Source organism: Prionailurus viverrinus, chromosome E2 (assembly GCF_022837055.1).
Source record: "Prionailurus viverrinus isolate Anna chromosome E2, UM_Priviv_1.0, whole genome shotgun sequence".
Taxonomy (NCBI): Eukaryota; Metazoa; Chordata; class Mammalia; order Carnivora; family Felidae; genus Prionailurus; species Prionailurus viverrinus.
Genome location: NC_062575.1, coordinates 57,599,868 through 57,624,899, shown reverse-complemented (window position 1 = coordinate 57,624,899; position 25,032 = coordinate 57,599,868). Strand labels below are relative to the sequence as shown.

The 25,032-nt window shown below is 39.5% G+C and overlaps 1 protein-coding gene across 1 annotated transcript; it reads right to left on the bottom strand.

Moving 5' to 3' along the window:
- Nucleotides 1–1,279: 1,279 nt before the first annotated feature.
- Nucleotides 1,280–24,803, bottom strand: LOC125153461 (zinc finger protein 420-like). Its single transcript, XM_047836632.1, has 5 exons — nt 24,737–24,803; nt 23,909–24,004; nt 2,969–3,072; nt 2,546–2,881; nt 1,280–2,479 (listed from the first exon to the last, which is right to left on the bottom strand). Exons 1-5 carry the CDS (start codon nt 24,768–24,770, stop codon nt 1,280–1,282), a joined length of 1,770 nt encoding a protein of 589 aa, XP_047692588.1. The 5' UTR covers nt 24,771–24,803.
- Between the last annotated feature and the right edge of the window lie 229 nt (nt 24,804–25,032).

The following is a 25,032-nucleotide window of genomic DNA, read 5'->3' as shown; positions in this document are numbered from 1 at the left end:
ATAGATTCTACATCATATTGTCCTTCATCTTCCATGGAAGATCAGGTATGCAGGAGTCCCACCTACCAGGGAAGGGCATCTGATATCTTTGATGCAGGAAGAATCAGCCACATACTTTCAACACCCACTAGGAATCAATGAGTTTTGTGAAGTGATTTCAGAGCACAAATACATTAATACTTGTAGTCAACATCTTAAAAAGGGCCAAGGTAAAACAAAAGCACATTGAAATTACTTATTCCTATGCAAAACACCTCCCCTTCTCTATTTTCAGGCATACCCGCATATTCGTTATCTAAGTGTTCAACTTTGTTTTATCCCATATGGTTAAGTATTTTTATGGAGATAATGTCTGAATAGAGTGGCCAATGTACTTCTTTCTACTGTGAATTCTGTGACGTTTATTGACAGTTGATGTTCAGGTAATTAGACGACTAACTATATCTTTCAGGTTACTTTCCTCTCTGTATGGTTTTGTTTTCTGAAGTGTATATTTAAAAAGGTCTTTCCTTATTCATACATTATCCCCAAGTAGGCATTTGGGGATACTGAGTCATGATTGAATTCCAGTTAAAGGTATGGCCACTCACTTTACATTTTACAGTTTTGCTCTTGTATCATAACTGTGATATTGAGACAGTTGTGAGATCCAGCTAGAGGTTTGCCACATTCATTACATTTGTAATGTCTCTGTGCAACAGGAACTATGGCAATGAGTAAGGCTTGAGCAGTCTGAAATGTTTTTTACCACATTCTTTGTAAGTTTTCTCTGCAGTATGAGGTCTGTGATATAGGATGAGGCTTGAGTACTGATTAAAAGGCTTGCTTAATTCTTTGTATTGGTAAGATCATCTCCAGTATATGTTCTCTGGAAGAATCAGGGTTTACTTGTAAAGCATTGCTTTACTATCTCAACAATTTCCAATGGGTATCATTGGGTATCATTACTCTTCAGTATGAATTATCTGATGTGGAATAAGAGTTGAGGAATCCTTAGAAATTCTGTCACAGTCTTAACATTTAGAAGATTTGCTCTAGTATGAATTCTATGTTAATAAGTCAAGGATGAACAGTGAAGAAAGGTTTTCCCACATCCTTTACATTGGTAAGGTTTCTCTCTGGTATGGATTCTGTGATGTTCATTAAGATGTGCCTGGTGGGAGAAGGCCTTCCCACAGTCTTGACATTGGTAACCTTTCTCTCCAAGATGGATTCTGTGATGTACATTAAGATGTGCCTCGGGGGAAAAGGTCTTTCCACATTCATTACATTGGTAAAATCAGTCTTCAGTATGAATTCTGTGATGTTTGGTAAGGCTTGACTGTCGCGGATACGCCTTGCCACATTCTTTGCATTGGTAAGGTTTCACTCCAGTATGAATTCTGTGATGTTCTGTAAGGGCTGAGGGCCGGATGAAGGCCTTGCCACATTCTTTGCACTGGTAAGGTTTCTCTCCACTGTGAATTCTGTGATGTGCCTTCAGGGCCGATTGCCAGTTAAAGGCTTTGCCACATTCTTTACATTGGTAAGGTTTCACTCCAGTATGAATTCTGTGATGTACTGTAAGGGCTGAGGGCCGGATGAAAGCCTTGCCACATTCTTTGCATTGGTAAGGTTTCTCTCCACTGTGAATTCTGTGATGTGCCTTCAGGGCCGATTGCCAGTTAAAGGCTTTGCCACAATCTTTACATTGGTAAGGTTTAACTCCAGTATGAATTCTATGATGTCTGCTAAGGTTTGAATATCGCGTATAGACCTTGCCACATTCTTTGCATTGGTAAGGGTTCACCCCAGTATGAATTCTGTGATGTTCTGTAAGGGCTGAGAGCCAGCTAAAGGCGATGCCACATTCTTTACATTGGTAAGGTTTCTCTCCACTATGAATTCTGTGATGTGACTTAAGGGCTGATTGCCAGTTAAAGGTTTTGCCACATTCTTTACATTGGTAAGGTTTCTGTCCAGTATGAATTACTTTATGTTGTTTAAGGTATGATTTCTGGTTAAAGGTCTTGCCACATTCATTACATTGGTAAGGTTTCTCTCCAGTATGGACTCTGTGATGTACATCAAGATGTGATGGGCAGTAAAAGGCCTTGCCACATTCTTTACACTGGTAAGGTTTCTCTCCACTATGAATTCTGTGATGTATCTTAAGGACTGATGACCAGGTAAAGGCCTTGCCACATTCTTTACATTGGTAAGGTTTCTGTCCAGTATGAATTATTTTATGTCCTTTAAAGTTTGATTTCTGGCTAAAGGCCTTGCCACATTCTTTACATTGGTAAGGTTTCTCTCCACTGTGAATTCTCTGATGTAACTTAATGGCTGAGTACCAGTAAAAGGCTTTACCACATTCTTTACATTGGTAATGTTTCTCTCCGGGGTGACTTCTGTGATGTACTGTAAGGGCTGAGAGCCAGCTAAAGGCCTTGCCACATTTTTTACATTGGTAAGGTTTCTCTCCACTATTAACTGTGTCCTGTGTCCTGAGGCCTGAGTGCCAGATAAGAGATTTAGCACATTCTTTACGTTTGTAAGGTTTGACTCCAGTATGAATTCTGCGATGTTGTTTCAAGTTTGAGAAGGACCCAAAAGCCTTGCCACATTCTTTACATTGGTAATGTTTCACTCCAGTATGAATTCTGTGATGTTTGGTAAGGCTTGACTGTCGCATATAGGCCTTGCCAGATTCTTTGCATTGGTAAGGTTTCACTCCAGTATGAATTCTGCGATGTTGTGTCAAGTTTGAGAAGTTCACAAAGGCCTTGCCACATTTTTTACATTGGTAAGTTTTCTGTCCCGTATGGATTCTGTGATGTCTCCTAAGGGCTGTGCGCCAGTTAAAGGCCTTGCCACATTCTTTGCATTGGTAAGGTTTCTCCTCAGCATGAACCGTGTGATGTTCAGAAAGTTGTGAATGATGCCGAAAGGTCTTACCATATCGTTGAAGTTTGTACGGTGTCTCTACAGTATGAATTCTTTGATGTCCTGAAAGGGAGGAGGACCAGATAAAGGACTTGCCACCTTCTTTTTCTTGGTAAGTTTTCTCTCCAGTATGAATTCTTTGATGTCCTGTAAGGGTGGAGAACTGGTTAAAGACATGACCACATTCCTTACATTGGTAAGGTTTCTCTCCAGTATGAGTTAATTTATGTTGAATAAGGGTTGAGACAATTTAAAGATCCTGCCACATTCTTCACATTTGTAGGTTTCTGTCCAGTATGCAGTTGCTGGTGGTCAAAGGCTTTACCACATACGTTACCTATATAACTTTCCTGTCCTGTACCAGTTGTCTGACCTGTACTGAATCTTGATGAATGACTAAACATGCTCCCAGGTTGATTATATCTGCAACGGTTTCTTCCCACATGAATCCTCTGATGACCACCAACATTGGGAGACTGGTTAAGAATTTTCCCACATTCAATATATTTATAATGATTCTCTCCCTTAGGGATACTCCTGTGTGTAATAAGGTTGACGTTTTGATAAAAGACTTCCCCATATTTATTACATTCATCATCATTCTCTGGGAAGGAGTCCCCAGATACCTTTGGCCTTCACTCTCCCCAACCTTGTTCCAGTCTGTGATTAAGTGTACATTCTCAAGGGGACTGTGTTTATATCTACTCATGACCCTTTTTGGAACGAAGCGTCAATGCATGACTTTAACAGGAATGTCTTGGTACCATGTGAAAATATAGCTGACTGAGATCAAATAACAGAAAAGTAAAATCATTCCAGGGTACTACTGTCAGATGAAGGACTGACAACTTCTAATATAGAACCTTAAAATCAATCAGAATATCAGGAAGACAGCTAAGAAGAAATCATCAGGACTTGCTTCTTCCATGGACACATAAACTTGCACACAAGGAACTGACAGCATAGCTTAGTGGAGAATTCTGTAGCATCTCTGGGTGTAGTACAAATCATGTTCTTGTAGCTCAGAAAATGAAGAAAAGCACCCTATGTGCTATGTGCTCAAAATTAGCAGAAGAAAGGCAATTGAAACGTAAAACAGAAAGAAAACTATAGAATAAAGCAAAAATAGGAAAAATCAACAATAGAAACAGTTGGTGTTCAGAAAACCCCCTAAAATCAACAGGTGTATGTCTAATGAAGCCAGAATAATAGAGAAGACTAACTAAAATCAAGTGACGAAGTGAAGGCAGACGCAGTATAACTGATCCCATAGAAATGAAATAAAAATAAATCCAGCCCATGATAATTATATGGCAAGAAGTAGATACCAAAGAATGGTTATGAATTTCCAAAAAGATAAAACCTACCAGGACTCCATCATGAAGAAATCTGTCTGTCTACCTACTGACTTAGCTACCTACCTACCTACCTACCTATCAATCTAGGGTCTTTAACACACTGTAGAGATATTGGGTACCTGGGGAAAGAAAGGTGCAATTTGGCACACTGTTCAAGTTCATTTGGAGAGTAGAGCAAGAGCCCAGGCATGTACCACAATGGAATTTTGATGCCCTCCCTTACACCCTTGAGAATTGTACAGTACTCTTGTGGTCAGAAAGCAGCTCCTGCCCACGATTTGGGAGGAAAGATCATTCTCCTCTTTTCCACATCCCCAAGAAATGATTGTTACAACAACTGTGCCTCTGATTTTGAAGAACTAGACATAGATAGATTTCCTCATATTTGCAGTGTCAGGAGGGGAAGTTGGCACAGCTCCACAGGGTAACAGGGCTTGATTATTTACAACAGGTGGTCTGCCTTGCACATTTGGTCCTTGCAGGCCTGTCCTGGCACAATCATTGGTTGCCAGGACCAGAGGCAATACTGGGGCTGAAGCCTCCATAGTCTGAGGAGGGGCTCATTTGAGATGAGGTAGACTGTGGGCAAGCAGCATCTCATTTCCATGTAAGAGCTAGCCAGTAGATCCTGGTCACCTCATGGTGGTTTTCTATGGCTTGGGGCACATTTCGAATGTAATGGCATTGGGCAGGATTTTTTGAACACCTGCCAACAATTGCAATATAATGAGAACTGTGGTCTAAAGGGAGAATACTGGTTGTTGCTTTATTGGAATAAGCTAGTTTCTTAGGTGACACTAATATTTACACTGACTTTCAAGTTTTTAATAGATCCTAAGGATGAGAATCTTAAAATGATAGAAAAGTCTCCTCCTATCATTTAAAGGATTATAAAATTATTATCCGTATAATTATCTACATACCCACCTATTAATACTCTACCAAAATAAAAAGCTTCCTTTCCTTAGGTACTCTCCAAGAGTGTTTCTTTTTAATGCAATTATAAATGTAGATTATTTTCCTGCACCCTTAAAGTTGGGCATTATTCTACTTCATTGGTTTTCTACCAAAGTATTTTGGGTTGTTCCCAATCTTTGGCTTTTACATAGGGGTGGTGAATACTTGAAGGTCACTGTTGTGCAAGTTTGCAAGTACTGTGTAGGTAAATTTGAGGGAAAGCTGTTAGTGAAGAGACAAAAAAGTATACATAATTTTGCTAGATATTGCCAAATTATCTTCCACAGGTACTAAAAGAATTTCACCCCCAATAGCAAGAATACCTGTTTCTTCACAAGATCACCCATAGATGACTGGACTCTTGCTGATCTTTTAAGGCACATAGTCTGAGTTCAGTATTTCTGGCTTGAGTCTGCTTCATAGGCCAGCAGTTGTGGCTCTCTCAAATTTCCCTCAGCTAGTGCACCCTTCCCACAATCACTTGGCAATGAATGTGTGTGCAAATGTAAACTGGAGAATTGGGAACCCAAATTCTGCAGTGTGAATGAAACACACAAAATGGTCTTTGCCTTTAAGGAGTGCCTGGGTGACTCAGTAGGTTAGCATCAGACTCTTGATTTTGGCTCCTTTCATGATCTCATGGTTTGTGACATCCAGTCCCTTCTCGGGCACTGTGGTGTCCATACAGGGGCTGCCTGGGATTCTCTCTTTCCAAAAACAAAAAAATATTAAAAACAACAACAGGGTTGCCTGAGGGGCTCAGTCGTTTGAGCATTTGACTTTAGCTCAGTTCACAAACTTGTGGTTGGTGAGTTCAAGCCCCACATTCAGCTCTGCAGGAGAAGGAAATACCAAGGAAAAATCAGAAATTCATAAAATAGTTGGGGCACCTGGGTAGCTACTTCTGCTAACTGTCTAACTCCTGATTTCAGCTCAGGTCATGACCCCAGAGTTGTGGGATCAAGTCCCAGGTAGGGCTTCAGTCTCAGTGAGTAGCTTAAGATTCTGTCTCTCTCACTCTGCCCCTTGCCTCAACTTGCATGCGCTCTCTCTCTCTCACTCAAAATAAATGAATAAATAAAACTAAAAACTTAAAAATTAGAAATAAGATACCAGAACAATAATATGAAAAATAATGCCAAGGTTTTTCAAAACAAACAAAATTGGAAATTCTTGAACTCCATTAACTAAGAAAAAAGGAGAGAGAACTCAAGCACCAAGTGGAGAAATGGAACAGAAACCTCACAACAGATAACCACAGAAATATATAGTGTGATAACAGATCACATCTACAATTATATACTAACAAGTTAGACAAAATAGAAAAAAATGTAAATTTAAACAACGCACAAGTACCAAGATTGAAAAATGAATCTTGAGCTCAAGAAATAGGAAATCTTCTTAGACCCTCACAAAAAAATAAGTTGAATTTGGAATAAAAAACCTCCCAGTATAGGAAAGCCCACAACCTCTTGTCTTCATTGGCCAATTCTGACAAACATTAAAAACAAAACAAAATTTAAGACAATCTTCATGAAAATCTTAAAAGTAGAATAGAGGGAACCCATTGAAAATAACCCTAGGAGGCCAGCATTACCCTGGTACCAAAGCAGGATAATTGCCACACAAGAGCAAAATATGTAGTTTGTCCATCCTAAGTATTGCTACTCTGGCTTTCTTTTGACCTTCATCTGCGTGAGAAAGGTTTCTCTACCACCCTCACTTTCTATCTATAAGTGTCTTCATGTCTATATGTAGTCTCTTGTAGGCAGCATATAGATGGGCCTGGGGTTTATTTTTTTGTTGTTTTTGTTTGGTTGGTTTATTCCATTCAGAGACTCTATGTGTTTTGATTGGAATATATAGTACATTTTCATTGCAGGTGTTTATTGATAGATATACATTTATTGCCATTTTATTACTCGTTTTGTCATTGTTTCTAGAAACTTTCTTGATCCTTTTTCTGTGTCACTTTTGGTGTCTTCTTTGCACTTCAAGATTCCCCTTTGACATTTCCTGCAGGGCTAGTTCAGTGGTGAGGAATTCCTTTAGATTTTGCTTGTCTAGGAAACTCTGTCTCTCCTTCCCTTCTGAATGATAGCCTTGATGGATAGAGAATTCCTGGCTGCCTATTTTTCGCAGTCAGCAAGTGGAATAGATCGTGCCACTCCCTTCTGGCTTGCCAAGTTTCTGTTGAAGAACCACCAGGTAACCTTATGGTTCTCCCTGATAAGTGAAAGATGTCTTCCTGCTTTGAAGAGTTTTTCTTTATCACCGTATTTTGTAAATTTAATTCTAATATATCTTGGCTTGGGCCTGTTTGTGTTGATTTTGACGGGAGTTCCCTGTGCATTTTATTCTTTATTTAAAAAAAAATTTTTTAACTTTTTGTTTATTTTTGAGACAGAGAGAGACAGAAAATGAGGAGAGGGGGAGAGAGAGAGGGAGACACAGAATCTGAAGCAGCACACAGCCCGATGTGGGGCTCAAACTCATGGACTGTGAGATCATGACCTAGTCAAATTCAGAGGCTTAACTAAATGATGCAGCTCTATTTTTAATTTTTTCTGTGTGAAGTAACCTTTACACCCAACATAGGGTTTTGACTTCCAGCCGAGCATTCAAGTGTTAGGTACTCTACTGCCTAACCCAGCCAGGCATCCCTCCATTTACATTGTCTTTTCTGTAGGTACATATCAACATTTCATGGTGTGGCTTACCACAGAATAACAGGTACCGAAAAATGAATTATTATCTTTCAATTGAACGAATGTGAAATGTGACTATCACATGCTACCCAACTTTATCTTATCAGTTTCTACAACTGATAAAAATCCTCTTTCCACTCAAATCAGGATGGGTGACAAAGACCATGGGCTGTAAAACAACACAGGGACATCTAACCCAAAAACCACGTGGGCTCTGTGAAGCAGACATCCTCCCTGCTGGTGACTGGTGATCTGGTACCCAACTAATCTGTATCTTGCACACAGTCCAGAGCACAGGACTACCCTGACCGTGGGGCTGCATGGAAGTCAGGGAGGTCCCTGCTGGCGGGGAGTCAAGATACCTGGGAGGTCATCAACCTTAGGGATCAGAGAGGTGTTGGGGTTGTATACCTGGGATGCCAGTGCTGTGTGGACACACCACACCCACCTTGCTGGTTCTGACTATTAGTGTTCAGAAGCCTGCTTCATCTTCAACTTCCATTCCGTCACATGACATCTTAAAGCAGTGGCCACAATGTTTAAATCCTCGTATTTCCCCTTTCCAGCTACTGCCACATATCTGGGCCTGGGAGAGGATGGTTACCTATGGCATCCAAGGCAACTGGTCCTCAGGACTGCCAGGGAATTCATGAACATATGAGGAAAGGATCTGACTTCCATCAATCTGAGAACCTACCACATTTCCCATGTCCCCATGTCTGTCACATTTCTTCATCACAAGTATCTTCCTAAGACTTTACAGTGAATAAAGGAGGCTTCCTACCAGATCTTTCCCTGCATTTCAAGAGTTCTCCATATGTGCTTTTAGTAGGACCTATCGTCCTCGTCAAGGATAGCATCCTCATATTCTATCTGTCCTTACAACTGTCTCTATGCCAAGTGAATGAGAAAATCCTGTAGCCCATTGATGTTTTCCTTTTCCTCCAGGGAAGTGATGACCACATTGTATTTAAATCCCAGGTATGGCCTCCATACGCGTTAACAACCATTTCCCATTGAATTAAAAGTTCCAAATCACACCGAAGAAACTACCAGAGTCTGTGCGGCTTATGTGGGAGTGGTAGAGTGGTAAAAATGGGATATCCACAACACAGCGTAGAAGGACAGCTGTGATGCCTGCATGACTGTAATGGAGATGAGAACATTAAAAAAACTGGAGATGATTTGGAAAGAAAACAAGCAAAATGTATCCTTCTCCATCCAGAGTCAGCAACACATCTTGGATGGTGTCCTCTCCCCACGTGAAGAATTCATGGCAATGCTTCAGCCTAGATGTTTTTCAGTATTCGTTGGGCTGCAGAATTATTCCTAATACAAGATTGTTTTCTCCCTATATGTAGAACATCTAGTAAGCACCAAGCAACATCGCATGCTTGGTCTCATCAAGTCAATGTTAAAACAACCCATGACACATAAATCTGCAAGTTTTCACTCTGAAGTTTTCACTCTCCAATTGGAGAACTTGGATGATATCACTTCCAAGAAGGAAAAAGAACAGTAACTAAAGAAATCTTACTTTGTGTTCTTCTCCAATTGAGAGAAGTGAAATGTGTTAATAAAACTATACGGAATTTACTATGTTCACTGTTGAACTACTCCCATAATCAAATTAATTTTGGAACACCATGTCATTTCATGCAAACCATTCTTAACATCCCTGAGTATACCTGATAAGCGGCAGTTCCTAAACATTTGAATGAGGAAGAGTATATGCTACATAACTAATAGGCAGGTAGACAAGACAGGATTTGCATGGGGGAGATTTTCAAGCCATGATGCAGGAGATTTAGGAGAAATGAATGGAATACGATCTATAGAAAATTATTCCCATTTTCAATCTGTAACATTTTTGTTTACTACATCAGCATCAATTTTGAAATTACCTCATTGGATCTAATATTCCCTTTCCTTCTGAAGATATAGGTACACACACTTAAATATACACACCCCTATACTTGCACTTCTTTCTAGTTAGTTCTTTTATTCCAAATTACATCTTTAGCAGGACACCTGGGTGGCTTAGTTGGCTAAGTATCCAACTTCAGCTCAGGTTATGACCTTGTGATTTATAAGTTCAAGCCTTATGTTGGTCTGTTTGCTGACAGCTCTGAACCTGGACCCTGCTTTGGATTCTATGTCTTTGTCTCTTGCCGGCTCTTCCCTGCTCATGCTCGCTCTCTCTCTCTCTCTCTCTCTCTCTCTCTCAAAACTAAATGAACATCAAAAAATATTAAAAACAAAAGAACAAAAAGTAAAATGTATCTTTAGCTTAATATAACATACTGTATTCTGTGCGTACCCAAACCATAAAAATTTGTGTTCTGTATACTCCTAAAAACAACATAAGCAGAGAAAAAAAGTGTAAAATGTTAAAAACAATAATTGATAATTCTGTACATATGGCTTATAATTATAGTTGTAATAACTTTGTTCCCTTAGGAGTTAAATAGAACCTGGGGACGTTGGATTGTGAGCCATGGTTGAATAAAAGAAAACAAAGAATGTGAAACAATAAAGTTTGCTACTCACTGATCCTAGAGGATGTACCCAATATGCCTTGAGGTCAAGGCTGAGTGAAGGCAGAGACAGTGGCAGAAACTGGGGCAGATGCATTTTGTAGGGTCTACAGTTGGGAGTGCTTTGCACTTCCTAAGCTAAGTCTAGAATGTACAATTCAAACCCACATGAGAAGGGCATGGTGAACTCTGCGGGGCTCTTCTCTAAGGGATGCTGAAGGTAGACACACTGGGAGTGGGTGCTCTTTCACAAAGGTTATTGGGGAAGCCCAAGCAGGAACTACTTTGAGACTTTGAGGGCATTATCTACTCTATTGGCTGCTGGGTCTAGCTAGAATCCCTTCAATCCCCCTGTAGCCAGTGTGGTTATACAAAATGGATCCCATGGCCACAGTATCAAGAAATTGAGTAGCTATGCTCTAGGGGCAGCTGGGTGGCTCAATCGGTTGAGTGTCCAACTTCAGCTCAGGTCATGATCTCACAGTTCGTGGGTTTGAGCTCCGCATAGGGCTCTGTGCTGACACCTCAGGGCCTGGAGCCTGCTTCAGATTCTGTATCTCCCCCCCTCTCTCTGTCCCATCCCCCACTCACGCTCGGTCTCTCAAGAATGAAAAAATGTTAAAAAAATAAAAAATAAAAAGAAGAAATTGACTAGCTATGCTCTCAAGAATACTTCCGTGTCCTCCATATTAACAGCACCCTAATGTTCCAGCAGTCACAATAAGGAAGGTAGAATACATAAACTTGCGGAGAATAGATTATTAGTGATATCATCCCACTGCTTTCCCAAGCATGAGTGACCCTTGAACAATGCAGGGGTTCAGTGTGGCCACCCTCATGCCATTGAAAATCTGTGTATTACTTTGACTCCCCAATACTATATTTTAATAGCCTACTGATGACAAGGAACTTGATCGAGATCGATTAATGTATATTTTATGTTATATGTGTTATATATGACATTCCTATAGTAAAGGAATTTCAAAAAAGGAAAATGTTAAGAAACTCAGAAGAGAAAATAAATTTCTGTACAATGAACAAACCTGACTATATATGTACCCACATAGACCAAACCCATGTTGCTCAATGGTCAAGTGCACTTTGTGTTACTGTTTACCTACAACCTTAATGAAGGTGGGGCAGGCTCAGGTTGGTGTAGGGGAACAGTTCATTCATTAACACAGTGTTAACACATTAAAATCTATTCAGTGTTTTTAATCAAAATGTATTAAGTTCAAACACATGCTAAACATACCGTTGCAAAACCACTGTGCGATCCTTGGTCAAAACACCCATTTCAAGCATTCAAGAATTATTCTTTTCCTCTGATGTAAGAATCTGTGAGTTGTGCTTTCCATGCTGTGCAAGCTGAGGCTCATCATTGAATAAATGTGGATTTACAATAATTTTACACCCTTTTATGCAAGAGTTAGCTATGCTTGCCTAAGATGTGTGAAAATCTCTATTTCAACTGCCTAATATTCTTGACTTCTATCGATTGCTATTATGAAGATGCATGCAAATTTTAATCAACAGCCAACATAATCTCCTTGGAAAAAAAATGGCATATCTATTTAAAATTCAGAATGTTCCTCTATCTTACTTTAATACAAATAATGATGCCCTGAACGATCACTTCATGGTGACTTACATCACTGTTATAGATCAGCCACAAACACCATGTGAATGTAGACTTTCTTCATACATTGTACATGACAGTGTCCATTATGTTCTATGGAAAAGTTGGTATGAGAATTCCCCATCATACTACAGCCCTGCATGTCTGAGAGACAGAAACAATCAAATCCTTTTGCATGCACACGAGCTAATAATATTTTCCACCCCCTCACCCCCAAAATTGCAATTATGGTCAAAAGAAAAAGGAGACGGTGAAATTATTCCTTTCCAGACACACATCCATCTTCTCTTGATCCTTTCATGCACGTTAACAAACACAGTTGACCATGTTAGAACATGGGATTGAACCGTGTGGGTCCACTTATACACAAATTTGTATATATACTGTAAATGTGCTTTCTCTTCATTATTATTTCCTTAATATTTTCTTTCCTCAAGCTTGCTTTATTATAAAAATACTGCATATAATATAGGCCATGTATTAAAAAAGGGGTATTGGCTGTTCTAGATGATGCTTCTGGTCCACAATAGGCTATTTCCATGGGAAAGTACCTATGTTTTTAAATTTGGGGACTCGCAAGTTACAAGCAGATGTTCACTTGTGGAGGGGTTGGCACCCCATAGCACCTCCCTTGTCCAAGGCTAAATAAGTGATCTGAATGTTTTCACTTTGGATTTTCATCTATAATGAATAGTCTGATTTAGAATCATATCTCAAAAGTGGTATTGACTTCTTTCTGCTGAGAATTCTCTCAGTTTATTTAGATTTCACATTACATTACACAGCTGGCCAACTGTTCACAACTGTAGTGTTTTTATATTCAAATAAGTTTGCTGTTTTTTAAATATACATTAAACACAAAGTTTTTCATCATTCATTACATTTCTGGGGTTTATATCCAGTGTGGTTTTCTGATGTTTTATGAGAGTTCAGTTGTGGGTAGAGTTTGCCAACATTCTTCACATCTGTAAGCTATCTCCTCAGGACGGTCTCATGTTGCAAAGTTTTGATGAGGATTAAATGCTTTGTCAAATTTTTTACATTGGTAATCTTTCTTTCAGTATGCACTCTGTGATGGTCACAAAGTTTGAAGTTCTGCCTAAAGCCTTTGCCACATTTTTAAAAACACTTTTCAGCCTTCTCCCCAGTATATATCACACCTCATGTTGACAAGTTTTGTGGTACTGAAAGCGTTTGCCATATTGTTACATTTGTAAGCTTTCTTCCCATTATGAAATCTCTGCTGTTGAGCAAGTTTTGAAGACTGGTTAAAAGTTTACCAGAGTTGCTGCATTTTAAGTCTTCTCTCCAGTAAGGATGCAATGATGTGCAGTTGGATTTGAGCTTTCATAAGACACTTTCCCACATTTATTACTTTTATACTGGATGTTTGTAAATGGAGTTCTCTGAAATTGAGGATTTGACCCTTGCTTCACGTTTCTTGCCAGATTCTTGGCATTGGAAAATTGTATCTCCATACTAAACACCTTGGTAATTACGGAAGATAGAGTTCTCACTAAAGGCCTTCTGAAGTTCACCACACATAAAAACTAAATCCAAATTAGGCACTATGTGATAACATTGAACAGTGATGTTTGCATACGGACTGTCTGGTTATTAGAGACTTTGGAAAAGGAAGGCTAAGGCAAGGTGGAAGAATAATTAATCCTCTGAAAAGACCTCTCAAAACAACCACATTTAGACACTGAAAAAGGAAGATAAAAATTCTAACTTTTAGAAACATTTCAGTGAATAAGTGAATGAAGGATTAAACCAATTTTATATTTGAAATGATTTCAATGATTAGTTTTGGCATGGATTGGTTCATTTTCAAGAATTTCCAAAGTCCTTTCAGAGAATATTTAAGAATAAAAATGAATTTTTGAGGGGCAGCTGGGTAGCTCACTTGGTCGGATATCTGACCTCAGCCCAAGATACCATCTCATGGTTCGAGAATCCAAGCCCTACATCAGACTCTCTGCTGATAACTCAGAGCCTTTAGCCTGCTTCTGAATATGCATCTCTCTCTCTGCTTCTCCCCTGCTTGCACTCTTTCTCTCAAAAATGAGTAAAATATTTTTAAAGATTTACAATAATGTATTTTAGTTTTCCCCAAACAAACACTGAAGGAATTCACCACCACTAAACCAGCCCTACAAGAGACCCTAAGGGGGATTCTGTGAGTGAAATGTTGCAAGGACCACAAAGGACCAGAGACATCACTACAAGCATGAAACCTAAAGACATCATGACTCTAAACCCATATCTTTCTGTAATAACACTGAATGTAAATGGACTAAATGCTCCAACCAAAAGACGTAGGGTATCAGAATGGATTAAAAAAAAATCTATTTGCTGTCTACAAGAGACTCATTTTAGACCTGAGGACACCTTCAGATTGACAGTGAGGGGATGGAGAACTGTCATGTTACTGGAAGTCAAAAGAAAGCTGGAGTAGCCATACTTATATCAGACAAACTAGACTTTAAATTAAAGGCTGTAACAAGAAATGAAGAAGGGCATTATATAATTATTATATGGTCTATCCATCAGGAAGAGCTAACAATTATAAATGTCTATGAGCTGAATACAGGAGCCCCCAAATATATAAAACAACTAATCACAAACATAAGCAGCCTTATGGATAAGAATATGGTAATTGCAGGGGACTCTGATACCTCACTTACAGCAATGGAGAGATCATCTAGGACACACGATCAATAAAGAAACAAGGGCATTGGGGCGCCTGGGTGGCGCAGTCAGTTAAGCATCCGACTTCAGCCAGGTCACGATCTCGCGGTCCAGGAGTTCGAGCCCCGCGTCGGGCTCTGGGCTGATGGCTCAGAGCCTGGAGCCTGTTTCCGATTCTGTGTCTCCCTCTCTCTCTGCCTCTCCCCCATTCATGCTCTGTCTCTCTCTGTCCCAAAAATAAATAAACGTTGAAAAAAAAATTTAAAAAAAAAAAATAAATAAAATAAAGAAACAAGGGCCCTGAGTGATACACTGGATCAGATGGACTTGACAGATATATTTAAACCTCTGCATCCCAAAGCAACAGAATACACTTTCTTCTCGAGTGTACATGGAACATTCTCCAAGATAGATCACATACTGGGTCACAAAACAGCCCTTCATAAGTATAAAAGAATTGAGATCATACCATACACGCTTTCAGACCACAGTGCCATGAAACTTGAAATCAACCACAGGAAAAAGTCTGGAAAACCTCCAAAAGCATGGAGGTTAAAGAACACCCTACTAAAGAATGAATGGGTTACCCAGGCAATTAGAGGAGAAATTTTAAAATATACGGAAACAAATGAAAATGAAAATACAACAATCCAAACGCTTTGGGATGCAGCGAAAGCAGTCCTGAGAGGAAAATACATTGCAATCCAGGCCTACCTCAGGAAACAAGAAAAATCCCAAATCAAAACCTAAGAGCACACCTACTGGAAATAGAAGCAGAACCGCAAAGACACCCCAAACCCAGCAGAAGAAGACAAATAGTAAAGATCAGAGCAAAAATAAAAAATATAGAATCTAAAAAAAACTGTAGAGCAGATCAATGAAACCAAGAGTTGGTGTTTTGAAAAAATAAACAAAATTGATAAAGCTTTAGCCAGGCTCCTCAAAAAGAAAAGGGAGAGGACCCAAATGGATAAAATCATGAATGAAAATGGAATTATTACACCAATCCCTCAGAAATACAAGCAATTATCAGGGAACAGTATGAAAAGTTATACGCCAACAAACTGAACAACCTGGAAGAAGTGGAAAAATTCCTGAGCACCCAAACACTTCCAAAACTCAAACAGGAAGAGATAGAAAACTTGAATAGACCCATAACCAGTGAAGAAACTGAATTAGTTATCAAAAATCTCCCAACAAATAAGAATCCAGGACCAGATGGCTTCCCTGGGGAATTCTACCAGACATTTGAAGCAGAGTTAACACCTATCCTTCTCAAGCTGTTCCAAAAAAGAGAAAGGGAAGAAAACTTCCAGACTCATTCTATGAAGCCAGCATTACTTTGGTTCTCAAGCCAGACCAAGGCCCAGCAAAAAAAAAGAGACCTACAGGCCAATATCCCTGATGAATATGGATGCAACAATTCTCATTAAGATGGTAGCAAATTGAATTCAACAGCATATAAATAGAATTCTTCACCATGATCAAGTGGGATTCATTCCTGGGCTGCAGGGCTGGTTCAACGTTCGCAAATCAATCAATGTGATACATCACATTAATAAAGATCCTTTCAATAAAATGATCCTGTCAACTGATGCAGAAAAAGCAATTGACAAAATTCAGCATCTTTTCTTAATAAAAACCCTGGAGGAAGTCGTGATACTTAAATATCATAAAAGGCATGTGTGAAAAGCCCACAGCTAATATCATCCTCAATGGGGAAAAACTGAGAGCTTTCCCCCTGAGATCAGGAACACGACAGGGATGTCCACTCTCACCGATATAACATAGTGTTGGAAGTTCTAGCATCAACAATGAGACAACAAAAGGAAATCAAAAGCATCAAAATTGGCAAAGATGAAGCCAAGCTTTCAGTACTCAGCAAAGTCGCAGAGTACAAAATTAATGTACAGAAATCAGTTGCATTATTATACACTAATAACGAAGCAACAGAAAGACAAATAAAGAAAATGATCCCATTGACAATTGCACCAAGAAGCATAAAATACCTAGGAATAAACCGAACCAAAAATCTGTATGCTGAAAACTATAGAAAGTTTATGAAGGAAATTGAAGAAGATACAAAAAAATGGAAAAACATTCCATGCTCATGGATTGGAAAAATAAATACTGTTAAAATGTCAATACTACACAAAGCAATCTACACATTCAATGCAATCCTAATCAAAATTGCACCAGCATTCTTCTTGAAGCTAGAACAAGCAATCCTAAAATTTGTACGGAACCACAAAAGACCCCGAATAGCCAAAGTAATATTGAATAAGATGACCAAAGTGGGAGGCATCACAATCCCAGACTTTAGCCTCTACTACAAAGCTGTAATCAAGACAGCATGGTATTGGCACAAAAACCAACACATAGGCCAATGGAATAGAATAGAGACTCCAGAATTGGACCCACAAAAGTATGGTCAACTAATCTTTGACAAAGCAGGAAAGAATATTCAATGGAAAAAAGACAGTCTAACAAATGGTGCTGGGAGAACTGGACAGCAACATGCAGAAGAATGAAACCAGACCACTTTCTTACACCATCCACAAAAATAAACTCAAAATGGATAAAGGACCTGAATGTGAGACAGGAAATGATCAAAACGCGAGGAGAAAGCAGGAAAAAACCTCTCTTACCTCAGCCGCAGCAATTTCTTACTTGACACATCCCCAAAGACGAGGGAATTAAAAGCAAAAGTGAACTATTGGGACTTAATCAAGATAAAAACTACTGCACTGCAAAGGAAACAAGTCAACAAAACTAAAAGGAAACCAACGGAATGGGGAAAGATATTTGCAAATGACATATCAAAGGGCTAGTATCCAAAATCTACAAAGAGCTCACCAAACTCCACACCTCAAAAACAAGTAATCCAGTGAAGAAATGGGCAGAAAACATGGATAGACACTTCTCTAAAGAAGACATCCGGATGGCCAACAGGCACATGAAAAGATGCTCAACGTCACTCCTCATCAGGGAAACACAAATCAAAACCACACCGAGATATCATCTCATGCCAGTCAGAGTGGCTAAAATGAACAAATCAGGAGACTATAGATGCTGGAGAGGATGTGGAGAAACGAGAACCCTCTTGCACTGTTGGTGGGAATACAAACTGGTGCAGTTCCTCTGGAAAACAGTGGGGAGATTCCTCAAAAAATTAAAAATAGATCTACCCTATGACCCAGCAATAGCACTGTTAGGAATTTACCCAAGGGATACAGCAGTACTGATGCATAGGGGCACTTGTACTTCTGTTTATAGCAGCACTTTCAACAATAGCTAAATTATGGAAAGAGCTTAAATGTCCATCAACTGACAAATGGATAAAGAAATTGTGGTTTATATACACAGTGGAATACTACTTGGAAACGAGAAAGAATGAAATATGGCCTTTTGCAGTAACGTGGATGGAACTGAAGAGTGTTATGCTAAGTCATACAGAAAAGACAGGTACCATATATTTTCACTTTTATGTGGATCCTGAGAAACTTAATACAAGACCATGGGGGAGGGGAAGGAAAAAGAAAAAGGGAGGGAGGGAGACAAACCATAAGAGACTCTTAAAAACTGAGAATAAACTGAGGGTTTGTGGGGGCTGGGAGGGAGGGGAGAGTGGGTGATGAGCATTGAGGAGGGCACCTGTTGGAATGAGCACTGGTTGTTGTATGGAAACAAATCTGACAATAAATTTCATATTTAAAAAAATGAGAAGCAACCAAAAATAAATAAATAAATATTTAAAAAAATAAAACTTTACGAAAATGGATTTTGGTCCTGGGATTCAAATGGAACTGACTTAAGGTGGGGTTTTCCCCCAAGTATTTTATACGCTTGATCTCTTCTGGCAGTATGGGTTCCACTAAGGGCAATTGTCCTGGTTTGGCGATATCCATCGTAACTTCATTTCTACCCTCCATCTTCATCCAAGTCATCACTGAGTGTAAATACTAAGAACCACAACTTGCATTTGTTCCTACATCACTCTTTAAAAAGAATATTCTTTACCTGACTTTGCCAACAAGCCTATGGTGTTATGAAAAGACACAAGTAAAAGATACACGATCAGTTCTCTCACTTACTATCTTCACATGCATATATGTTAAATGCTAATATCCAAAATTAATACCCATCACAGGATATCAGCAGTGAAGAAATAGGGAGCATCAGGACGGTGGCTCCCCCATGGAGACAAAAATGGACTAAATTACTTTGTGAGTGCTCCAGAAGGCAATTAGGAGAACCCAGCCCAAGCAGGCAAGTAGAAAAGAAGAGAAACATTGAAGAGACAAAGTTTGTGACTATGATGGATGCTGAGACAACAGGTGAGCTTTTGTTTACACACTGGAGAGACCACAGAGCTGAGGACAACAGAGGAAGGTATCATGGGCTCTAAAGAAGTAACTAGACTTTCGTAAACTGGGAAATTACAAAAATTCAGACATTACCAATTACTTGTGTTCTCCTGTAAAAACAAGTTCATAAGCCTAAGCCCAGAAGCTGTTTTCTTAAATTTACTAATCTCAACAAAAGGCCACAAGGCCATAAAGAAATAGAAGAACTTGTTTCACTCACAGGAATGAAATAAATCTCCAAAACTGACCTTAAATTAATTAGGAAGTATCAATGACAAAGAAGTCAAGAAGAAATCATCATAAAGATGCTCATGGAGGAAGAAGAGAAAACAGGTACCTAAATGAGAGCAGAAAAACTATGCATGACCAAAACGTAAGCCCAAAGAGGCAAAGTATAAGAAACAATTGGGAGCTCAAGTGGAGAATCTCTGAATTTAAAAATATACAAAGGAGTCAGCAACAGACTTGATCAAGCAGAAAAGAGAAGTGGACAATCTAAAGACCACTTGTTTTAAATTACCTAAGAGGACCAAAGAAAAATGTGGAAAAGGACAAAGTCTAGGGACACACGGGACACCGACAAGTGGAACAATGTGTACATTAATGGGACCCCATAAGGAGAGCAGAGTGAAAGGGGGCAGAGAGTTTCCATGAAGAACTAAAGGCTTGTAGCTCTCTTGTATGTGGAAAGAAGAGACAAATTCACAAGCACGGTAAATTCACAGTAGGATAAGTATCAATGGCGGGAGATGGGTGAGGGACAGGTTGCTTGGTGATGGCTATTAAGGAAAGCAATTGTTATGATGAGCACTGTACGTAAGTGATGAGCCACTGAATTATACTGAAATCAATTTTGCACGGTATGTTATCTAATTAGAATTTAAGTAAAAATAGAAGAAGAAAAAAGACAAGACATGAACACAGTGACACGTTATAATTAACCTACCAAAAATGACCAGTGAAAAGAGAATTTTGAAAAGCATGACAAAGGCAACTTATGTACAAGAGAGCTCCTATCAGATTGTGAGTGGGGTTCTCAGTAGACCTTATAGAAAGAAAAGCATGAAACAATGTATTCAAATACTGAAGGATCAAAAACTATCCACCAAGAATACCCTACCTGGCACAGCTGTTTTCCATGCATGTAGAAATGAAGACTTTGCCAAGGCAAAACCCCTCTAAGTTTATCAGCAGATCTGTCCTACAAAAATGTTAAAGAATGTCCTTCTAGGGGCACCTGGGTGCCTCAGTTGGTCACGTATCCAACTTTGGTTCAAGTTATGTTCTCACGGTTGGTGAGTCCGTGCCCTGTGTTGTGATCTTGCTGAAGACTTAGTGCCTGGAGCCTGCTTCAGATTCTGTCTCTGTCTCTCTCTCAAAATATAAATAAACATTAATTTTTTTTAAAAAGTCCTTGTTGAACTAAAAAGATTCTAAACAGTAACTGAAAAGACATAACATAAAGCTCTCTGAGAAGTATAAATACTTACACAATTATAGAAACCTGTAGTGTTGTAACAAGGTAGGACAAGTCACATTTATTTCTGCTACAGACTTTTTCTTAAATAAAAGCAGAAAAATCAAATCTAGGTAATAATATATGCAATATAAAAAAGATTTATGATGTCATCAATATAAAGTGGGTACTGGTGCAGAGATGATAAGTAGAAGAGTTTTGTATAAAATTGACACTATCGAGGGGCGCCTGGGTGGCGCAGTCGGTTAAGCGTCCGACTTCAGCCAGGTCACCATCTCGCGGTCCGTGAGTTCGAGCCCTGCGTCAGGCTCTGGGCTGATGGCTCAGAGCCTGGAGCCTGTTTCCGATTCTGTGTCTCCCTCTCTCTCTGCCCCTTCCCCGTTCATGCTCTGTCTCTCTCTGTCCCAAAAATAAATAAACGTTGAAAAAAAAATTTAAAAAAAAAATAATAAAATAAAATAAAATTGACACTATCGGCTTAAAACTGTGTTAGGGGCATGAAGGTGGCTCATTCGGTTAAGTGTCCAACTCCTGATTTCAGCTTAGGACACGTTCTCCCAGTTTGGGAATTCAAATCCTGTGTTGAGGGTTGCTTCAGGGGCTCATTTGGTTACGTGCTCAACTTCAGCTCAGGTCATGATCTCGGGGTTCATGAGTTTGAGCCCCGCATTGGGCTCTGTGCTGACAGCCAGAAGCCTGGAGATCCAGATTCTGTGTCTCCCTCCCTCTCTGCCCCTCCCCTGCGTGGGCTTGGTCGGTCGGTCTCTCTTTCTCTCTGTCTCTCTCTCTGTCTGTCTCTCAGGAATAAATAAACGTTAAAAAAAAAAAAAAAAAAAAAAAAGCAAGCCCTGTGTTGAGGTCTGCATTAGCAGCATGCATAAAGGTTTGCTATACCTTTAAGATGTTTTAAGTACTCTCTAAGGTAACCAGAATGAAAATACATGCAGCCAATACATTCACCAATAAATACATGATGAAATTAATTCTATTAGCATAACTCACCTAAACAGGATACAACATTCATTTACCACTAATCAAGGAAAGAAATACACAAGATGACTCACAAGTATGCATAGGTAATACTGCTACAAATACATACTTTTATTAGCAAAGGGCATAAAGCTGATCTTATCTGACTTAGACTCACTCACATTGTCCAAAAACATAATGAGTTGAAAATTGTCACCCTAAAACAAAATACACAGGTAAAAGCAAAATCCCACCTAAATAATGCTGTGGAAAGTTCCATACAAAAGGAAGCACATTATTATGGAATTTCAAAACCAGACAAAATGTAAACCAAAAAATTCTACATAAAAATGATGAACTATTTAAAACAGGCCCACTATATATACATATATATATTTTTTAACCTTATTTACTTTGAGAGAGAAAAAGGTAAAGCAGAGGAGGAAGAAAGAAAGAATCCCAAGCAGGCTCCACAGTGTCAGCATAGAGCCCGATGCAGAGCTCAGACTCTCGAACCATGAGATCATGACCTAAGCCCAGACACCCCTAGCTTTAGCTCTAATTTTCAACTGTGACTGTGCACCCATGAAAAAGGAACATTTTGAATTACCGGCTTATCTTCATGGGCATTAAAATTGTAAAGAATGTTCCTTAAAATCAACCATGGAAACCTCTAATGAAAACTTTTCTGAATTAAGCACTTAAGACATTAAACAATGTGTTATGTTAATAGATCCCTCCTATCACACAGATTTAAGGGTATAATCAATTGTTTATTTTTTAATGTGCATGTATCAGAGAGAGAGAGAGAGAGAGAGGACAAGCCAGGGAGACTCTCAGAGAGATGGAGGGGGACATAGAATCCATAGAATCCATAGCTCCAGGCTGTGAGCTCTCAGCACAGAGTCAGACACAGGGCTCAAAGTCACAAACCACAAGATCATTACCTACGCTGAAGTTGAAGGCTTAACCAACTGAGCTACCGAGGCTCCCCTATAATCCAATCTTTTTTTTTTTAATTTTTTTTTCAACGTTTATTTATTTTTGGGACAGAGAGAGACAGAGCATGAACGGGGGAGGGGCAGAGAGAGAGGGAGACACAGAATCGGAAACAGGCTCCAGGCTCTGAGCCATCAGCCCAGAGCCCGACACGGGGCTCGAACTCACGGACCGTGAGATCGTGACCTGGCTGAAGTCGGATGCTTAAACAACTGTGCCACCCAGGCGCCCCTATAATCCAATCTTTAGAATCAAACAAATAAAAACCTTTCATTTCTTTTTGGTAATTTTTTAATAAGTTTGAGAGAGAAAGGGAGTGGGGGTAGGGAGAGGGAGAGAGAGAAGGGAATTCCAAGCAGGCTCCACACTGGGTGCAGAAATGGACTTAGGGCTTAAACTCAAACCATGAAGTCATGACCTGAGCTGAAATCAAGACTCAGATGCTAAACCCTCTGAGTCAACCAAGTGCCCCAAAACCTTTCATTTCTAAATAAACAAGTTTCAAAAAAATTGTAAAATAGGCCAACAATCACTTTATCAAAAAAATCTTTGGTATTAAATACATATACATTCTGAGAAAAGTAAAAAAAACAAAAAAACAAAAAAACATACAAAAAAAAAACTTAATTTTTCCTGAAGTGAAATTACATTTATAATTAAAACTCTTTTTCTAAATATAGGAAGTTTACTAATTGTCTCCCTCACTTCTCATAAAGCACATGCCCATGTCATATCAGGACTATTGATATAATAAATCATAAAGGAATCTCATATACAACTACTCAACTACCTGATGAAATTACTGGGCCTCTATTTTGTATGATTAAAATGAAAGCCTCCTTAATCCTGGAAAGGATCAACAAGAAAACTTGTGATGTCTCCCTCTAGCATTCCTGGGATCTCTGCACCTAACCCCAAGATGCCCACCACTACCCTCACACACTTCACACAAGAAGCAAAACAGAAGTCAGAAATGGATTAACCTAGACTTCCTCAGAAATGCAGAGATTTCCCCAAGACCTCCAAGCAATGGAGAACCAATAAGGTTCTGGAAGACCTCACTATGGATGTGAACAAGCTTAGTGAAACTGAACAACAATCCTTTGAGAATGTAACAGCATGATGTGTTGGAAAGCAGATGCCTGATGTGAAAGGAGAGACCTAATACTGGCCTTTCCAACCTAATTTCCATTCAAGGAGAGCTGCTCAACCACATTCTGAGGTCCAACTCCTCTTTCACGACTGGACCTCACCTCTGTCATCCACTTCAGTTCCTCCTACCTGGGTGTGTAGCTACTGTCTCCTTTCTCTTCACGGCCCAGACATCCTTCTTGTGTTCCAAAAAGATGACCAGGTCTGGCTTTGACACAACAAGACCTGTTTATTAGAAAAAAAAGAATGTGAGTGTGGTTGGGGATTCTAACTTCTGATCCACTATTGTGCTTAGTAGAGCAGAGAGGACAGAGTAGAAGCTTGAAAATGATTTCCCAAATGCTGTGGGCCAACATCCCCTTTAGAACATGCAGGATGAATTTTCCATGTTCAGATCTTGACCTCCACTTCCGAGTACTACCATGACAATGAGTAGAAATCGGTATTTAAGGGGCGCCTGGGTGGCGCAGTCGGTTAAGCGTCCGACTTCAGCCAGGTCACGATCTTGCAGTCCGCGAGTTCGAGCCCCGCGTCGGGCTCTGGGCTGATGGCTCAGAGCCTGGAGCCTGTTTCCAATTCTGTGTCTCCCTCTCTCTCTGCCCCTCCCCCGTTCATGCTCTGTCTTTCTCTGTCCCAAAAATAAATAAACGTTGAAAAAAAAAAAAAAAAAAAAGAAATCGGTATTTAAGACAAAAGAGATACCATTTTATGCCCCTTAGCCTTTAGAATTCTCATTAATGTACAGAAATGATGATGTTACCCTAAGGAAGAAAAGGTAAAGCTGAAAAGGAAACAACAAGAAGATTTTTCTGTACATCCACAAACCCCTACTTCTTTCCCTGACTGCAGGGATCTGAATCCCAGTCATGCAAAGAGGAAGATCCCAAGAGACAGTCTTCAAGGGAAGGAACAAATCCCTGAGTATGGTTTGGGCAGTGTGGAAGGAGTATTCCTCACCCAAGAAAAGGAGGTGTCCGTAGTTCTCTAACATCACATCCCTGTACAGTTCCCACTGACTGTGGTTCAGGCACCGCAACTCTTCCTGAGAAAATTCTATGGCCACATCCCTGAATGTCAGCAATCCCTGCAATAAAAAACACAGTTATCAAGTGGCCATAGGCAGAGTTCCTAATGCTAGGTCAAATGAAAGAGGCAGTTAATGTCACCAGCCGGACTCCAAGACCTGACTTTAATGCTTGTGCTTGTACCCACCGATTTTAGTTCCACATTGTACTTAACCTCTTTTTCTATCT